Source organism: Bidens hawaiensis, unplaced genomic scaffold (assembly GCF_021521415.1).
Source record: "Bidens hawaiensis isolate Kalapana, Puna unplaced genomic scaffold, B.hawaiensis_p1.1 tig00000670_1, whole genome shotgun sequence".
NCBI lineage: Eukaryota > Viridiplantae > Streptophyta > Magnoliopsida > Asterales > Asteraceae > Bidens > Bidens hawaiensis.
Genome location: NW_027491040.1, coordinates 904,160 through 910,614, shown reverse-complemented (window position 1 = coordinate 910,614; position 6,455 = coordinate 904,160). Strand labels below are relative to the sequence as shown.

The following is a 6,455-nucleotide window of genomic DNA, read 5'->3' as shown; positions in this document are numbered from 1 at the left end:
CTTACTAGTTAGAGTTTTCATTATTTTACTCTTTTACCCCCACATCCTCACATCGTTAACACACAGTACACATACATAACTGGACACAACAACATTGCAGCCTCAAACCCTAAGTGCCCACCATCAAACATTCAAACTTCGACAATCCACCTCCGCGTTTTGGCTCTCTTTCCGTCGCGACGCCCTTAAACCTCCTCTCCATCTCTCATTCACTTCAGTCTTCACCGTAAGGTATATTTTAATGTTTTGCTTCAATTATTTTTGATTATTTATTGAAATTACAATTAGAAAGAATGATTATGTCGAAGTTTGTTAATTGAATTAGAAGATTAGTGATGTTAATTGAATCTCAAGATTTAAAAAGTCAAAGTATCTTTATTATGTATGTTATCCTTTCTATGACGATGTTTGTTTGTTTTTAATATATCGTATTTATGTTATGTAATGAATCTTACCCGACCCGAACCGTTGAAGCTTGAACTGACCCAAACCGTTGAAGCTTGAACCGACCTAAACCTTTAAATCGACCCAAAGACTTTTATGACCAGTCGTATATAATTAGAGCATTTAAAAAACAGTGAACCCACTGAAAAAAAATCCTGAATCCGCCACTGTTTATAAATAGCATCAACATTAACATCTTCAACTATATGATTTCCATGTCGCAACACACCATCATCATCAATAAAATCATCATCTTCACATTCAGTCAACTAATAATATAACACAATCAATATTATACTTTCTGATAAATTCATGTAATACATTTCAGGATCTAAAATCTTCACATTCTATCTTATTCTGTAAAGTTTTACAAAATAAGCTGCCCTTTAAAAAATATAATTTTATTTTTATTTAAGTGAAATGCTATAAAAAGAGGTTATATCATATTTCGAATCCCATAATTTAGGTACTTTGGTTACTTATGCGATCTTCACATTGATTCTTATGTTTCTAAAATTAAATTAAACATTCGAAATCTAAAACTCACATGAATTGGAAATTTAAGTAAAATCTTGTACGTAAATAAATCTTATAATTGAAGTTTTGTTTTTCGATAGTTATTTAAGTAATGGTTTGATTTGGAAATTTATTAGTTTGATCCATCTACCATTTTATTTGACCCATGGATATAATTAGGGTATGGGGGAGGATTTGGTTAGAATAGGGTGAAAATAATGTGTGTATGAAGAAAAGAGGAGAGGTGTGGATCGGAAGAGCATGGAAACATCATATTCGTATTCCCTTGAGAAATTCAAATTATATGAGACTCGTGCCCGGTACTACCTGATCGGCAGCGACCGTAAGAAGCAGTTATTCCGGGTGCTGAAGATCGACCGGATGGAGGCCTCGGATCTGAACATGAGCGAGGACCCGGTGGTGTACCCGCCTGAGGAGGTGAAGAGCCTCCTCAGCCGCATCTCCGAGGGCAACCGGGCCACCGGTGGCTGCGCCTTCCTCACCAAGGTCTACGGCATCGTCGGCGCCATCCGCTTCCTGGAGTCGTATTATCTCATACTCGTTACCAAGCGCACCCAGATTGGCTCCATCTGCGGCCATCCCGTTTTCTCCATTCAGGAGACCCAGATCGTCACCATCCCTCACGTCTCTGTCCAGACGGATATTGCTCATTCCAAAACAGAGCAGAGGTACCGGAAGCTGCTGTCCAGCGTGGATCTGACTAAAGACTTCTACTACAGTTACACCTATCCGATTATGCGAAGTCTGCAAAAGAACGTCTTATCCAATGGCAACGAAGGGATGCCGTATGATGACATATTTGTCTGGAATGCTTTTCTAACACAACCAATTCGATCAAGATGCCATAACACCATCTGGACAATTCCTCTCGTCCATGGAAATTTTAAACAGGTCAGCTGCTTTTTTCTTCTCTTGATAATTCTAATTCTCCTTTAATTCTAATATATATATATATATATATATGTATGTATTTACAGGTAAGACTATCCGTCTTTGGAAGAGACTTTAGTATTGCACTCTTGTCTAAGAGATCCCGTCACTTTGCTGGGACACGGTATGCTCTTCATCATCTTTATATTCATATTTATATTTATAAGATGAAATCCTTTGTCACGTATTCTTATTAGCTGTGTATTGGTTTCACAGTTACTTGAAAAGGGGAGTAAATGATAGGGGTAGGGTTGCAAATGATGTTGAGACGGAGCAAATTGTTCTTGATGAAGAAGCTGGATCATTCAAAGGGAAAATGAGTTCTGTTGTACAAATGAGGGGCTCAATTCCACTCTTTTGGTCACAAGAAGCTTCACGCTTAAGTCCAAAGCCTGATATCATATGTAACAACAATCACCTTTATTCACATATTATTATCATTATTGTTATTATTTGTTCTTCTGATCCTGGTTGTAGTGCAAAGATATGATCCTACATATGAGGCAACCAGGCTTCATTTTGAAGATCTGGAAAAGAGATATGGCAATCCTCTTATTGTGCTTAATCTCATCAAGGTTTGTTTTTAGGCCTGTAAACGAATCGAACGAACACGGACAAGGGTATGTTCGTGTTCGTTCATTTAACTTTAAACGGACATGAATTCTTAATCGAACAAATATTTGGTGTTCATGTTCGTTTGTTTAAAAAAACATGTTCGTGCTCGTTTATTTAAAACTTAAACGAACAGTTCAAGAACATAAACAAACATAATTGAACAAAGATTTACAAACATAATTGAACATACTTAAATGAACACAAACAAACATAAATGAACACACTTAAATGAACACAAAGAAACATAAACGAACATATATGAACAAAGATAAACGAGCATGAATGAATGAACATATACGGACGTCACGGAATGAATGAAACATGTGTTTATGTTCGTTCGTTTATTAAATAGACGAACATAAACGAACTTCCCGCCAAACGGTTCATGAGCAGTTCACTGAACGTTCGGTTTGTTTACAAGCCTATTTTTTCTCATATCAAATAGAAATTATTGGCAATTAATGTAATGTAATGGTTATTAATGCAGACCGTGGAGAAAAGGCCAAGAGAAATGATGTTACGGCGTGAGTTTGCGAATGCGGTCGGGTATCTAAACCAGATACTTCCAGAAGAAAGTCAGCTTAGGTTTATCCACTGGGATTTTCACAAGTTTGCAAAGAGGTAGTTTTATGTTGTCAAAAACAAATGATGAGCTTGCATTGACTTTGTGTTTTGTTTGTGATCTGTTGAAGCAAGTCGGCAAACATCTTAGGTGTTTTAGCTGGTGTTGCTGGTGAAGCATTGGATTTGACAGGCTTCTATTATAGTGGAAAGCCAGCTGTTGTTAAAAAGAAATCTATTCCACTCAGTAGGACAAGTACTGCCAGGTATGCTGCTCAATTCCTTTTTGTACCACTACATTTCATTCTTGATTTTTTAACTCAATCACTTATTGCTATAGTTGTTAGTTTGTTACCATATTTTGAGAATTCTAGTGCTTTATATGTAAAATAGTTTAGTAGTAATCTTTTCTAAAGATATTACTCATTAAAAACTTCCTATATTGTACTTCTTGTATTTGTTATTTAAATTGTATTATTTTTAAGCTTCTATATTGTACACTTTTTCCAAGATTATTTAGCATTCTATACACAATCAGCATTGCCTTCCTATTTCTGAGTATCATAACTGATTTCTATCAATAAATCAATCCTCGATTAACTTGCAGTTATTAAGGATAGTTGACTAACAAAAAACATATCGTGAATAACTTGTTTGCACGTTCACGGTGTAAGATTCCCGTAAAGTATGTGTTTGTGGCTTTAATTGTCGCAGGGATTCTTCTCTTAAAGATCTGAGAAGTAGTTCAGGGGATCTGACTAATAATGACACGATGACGAAACAAGAGAGAGAGAGTGAAAAGAACACCGTTAAGAAATACAATAACACCAACAATGGTCCACAGTTCCAAAGTGGAGTATTAAGAACAAACTGCATTGATTGTCTAGACCGCACGAACGTTGCACAATATGCATACGGTTTAGCCGCCTTGGGCCGCCAACTCCATGCAATGGGTTTAACAGATGACCCAAAACTGGATCAGGATAGTAGTATTGCTGCTGCTCTTATGGATATGTATTTAAGCATGGGTGATGCTCTTGCACACCAGTATGGTGGTTCTGCTGCTCACAACACTGTATGTCTAATTAATTAATTATTATAACCTTCTTAAGACCGTATGATAACAGTTCTTAATTCAAGACCATAAATTGGTACAGGTATTCACAGAGAGGCAAGGAAAGTGGAAAGCTACAACACAATCTAGAGAGTTTTTGAAATCGATCAAACGCTACTACAGTAATGCTTATACAGATGGTGAAAAACAAGATGCTATTAATTTGTAATCTTCTATGTCGCCTCATTTTTCTTTGCCTTGGATTTAAAATTCGTGATGCACGCCAATGCGTTTTGACTCGAATAGCTGATGCATCATGCGCACACATCACGTATGCGAGGCGTTAGCTATCAAAAAAACACTTACAATTATTTATAGATAATATTTGTTGACTTTTAAACACGAAAAATAAATTTAAAAAAAGCTATATACCACGAAAGATTTTTATGTATAAGTGTATGACCAACATAAGTCTTTTAACTCTATGTGTACTACAAGTAGTCTGTGCATAAGGTACAAGTAATCTATGCATAAATTCACTTTAATTCAGAAATGTGCGCATCACTCATCATGCGATTTAGAGCGCATCGTTTTCGCTTTAGGGAATCGCGGCGCATCGTGCATCATGCGCATTTTAAAACCAAGCTTGTTGCTTATTTCATAATCCGATTTATACTCAATCTGTTTGTTATTTTGAGCAGATTTTTGGGGTACTTCCAGCCACAGGATGGAAAACCGGCACTTTGGGAACTTGACTCTGATTATTATCTTCATGTATCTGGGATAGGTGATGACCTAGTTCCAGAGGGCTGGTAAGTTTCAATATCACTGATTGGTTAATATTAGGATTGAAATGTTTGTTATATTAGATTAACTGCACACGTGATACAAACAAAGTAACTGTGAGTTTTACGTTTTGGGCATCAGTTCGCCGAGTGATGTTGAACCGGTAGGCACAGGGGGGCGTCCTCTGACACCTGTTGCAGCATGCAAAGAGGACTTTTCAAAGATTAAATTGACATCATTTTCCAAACTGATAGAAAAAACGTGTGGTTCTATAAAGAATGTAAGGCTTTGTAGTGAACTAGGTCACAAACCTGGAAATTCTGGAATGGCGCCTGATGCAGTGTAAGTGTACTTAGTTGGATATATTTATTTATTTATTATATATATATATGTTTAGAGTGGTAGCGTAACTGAAATTTGCAGTGAAATACAACTGAGAAGCCCAAACTGGCTTTTTGGGCATAAGAAATTTGAAGAAAGTAGTTCTACAGTGAAAGTGGCATCCGATGAACGGGTCATGAGAGGGCGTGAAGATGAGAAGAAATTTGATGACTTATGTGACCCCAATTGGATTTCTTCGGCTAATGACACTAATCAAGAGGATGTATTTCGAAGGTATTTCAGCTATTTCTCTTTCAGTCTTTTGCATACAGCATTTATGATTTATCTTACCTCTTATAATGGACCTATTTGTATTTTAGATATATTCTTTAATCAAACAAATCATGTAACATGCATGCTGTATGCAATTGTTGTAGATATCTTGCAATGACTTCAATAGATGAAGCGAGTGGATGGTATGGTGGTACACTGCTTGCTGAGCAAGATGAAACAAGCGATGTTTATAGACACTATGCTCAGTTCTGTCAGGTAATACATGTTGTGTTTAACCCTATGTATGTATGTATGTATGCACATAAGACATTGAATTATTTATCGGATTTTTTGTTTTTGTTTTTGTTTCTGTTTTTGCGACGACAACTAGAGCCCTGCGATGGAACCATTCCAAAACGACAGTGAGAAAGAGAAGCATTATGAGGAGGTTCTTCGTTCGGTGACAGTTATAGATGATGTGGAAACCGAGATGGAAGCAGCAGTGATGGAATACGAGGTAATCGGGTCGGATCTTGGGATCTGCCCCAAGGCCTTCAATGCTTTGGCCATTGACCCAACCCACTTGACCAGGTGGATGATTGGTGAACACAGGCTAACCAAGGTCTAATCTTTGGATTTGGATTATGTACATGATGGATTTGTGTTGACTTTCATTGACCACATTTTGTATGTAATTTTTAAATTTAAAGAATAAAATATGATAGTATTGGATTGGATTGGTTGATATGCTTTCAACCATAAGTTCATTATCCACTTAAGCTTTAAAAGCTAGTGATTGCACATAATAACATTTATGACATAATATCATGGCTTCTCATATTCTCTCCAATCCCATTATTCTCAATCAACGAGGAAGAAGCATTGTCACAACTCAGGCTTTAAAATCCTCTGGTTTTTCACTTAACTCGGTAAG

At 36.6% G+C, this 6,455-nt stretch overlaps 1 protein-coding gene across 1 annotated transcript; it reads left to right on the top strand.

The window, feature by feature from the left end:
* Positions 1-1,221: 1,221 nt before the first annotated feature.
* Positions 1,222-6,240, top strand: LOC143530993 (phosphatidylinositol-3-phosphatase SAC1-like). Its single transcript, XM_077026400.1, has 13 exons — positions 1,222-1,872; positions 1,959-2,035; positions 2,128-2,315; positions 2,389-2,486; positions 3,014-3,147; positions 3,219-3,353; positions 3,802-4,162; positions 4,245-4,366; positions 4,843-4,953; positions 5,069-5,269; positions 5,351-5,542; positions 5,686-5,797; positions 5,913-6,240. The coding sequence occupies exons 1-13, from the start codon at positions 1,222-1,224 to the stop codon at positions 6,147-6,149; spliced, it is 2,619 nt and encodes an 872-aa protein (XP_076882515.1). The 3' UTR covers positions 6,150-6,240.
* Positions 6,241-6,455: the final 215 nt, after the last annotated feature.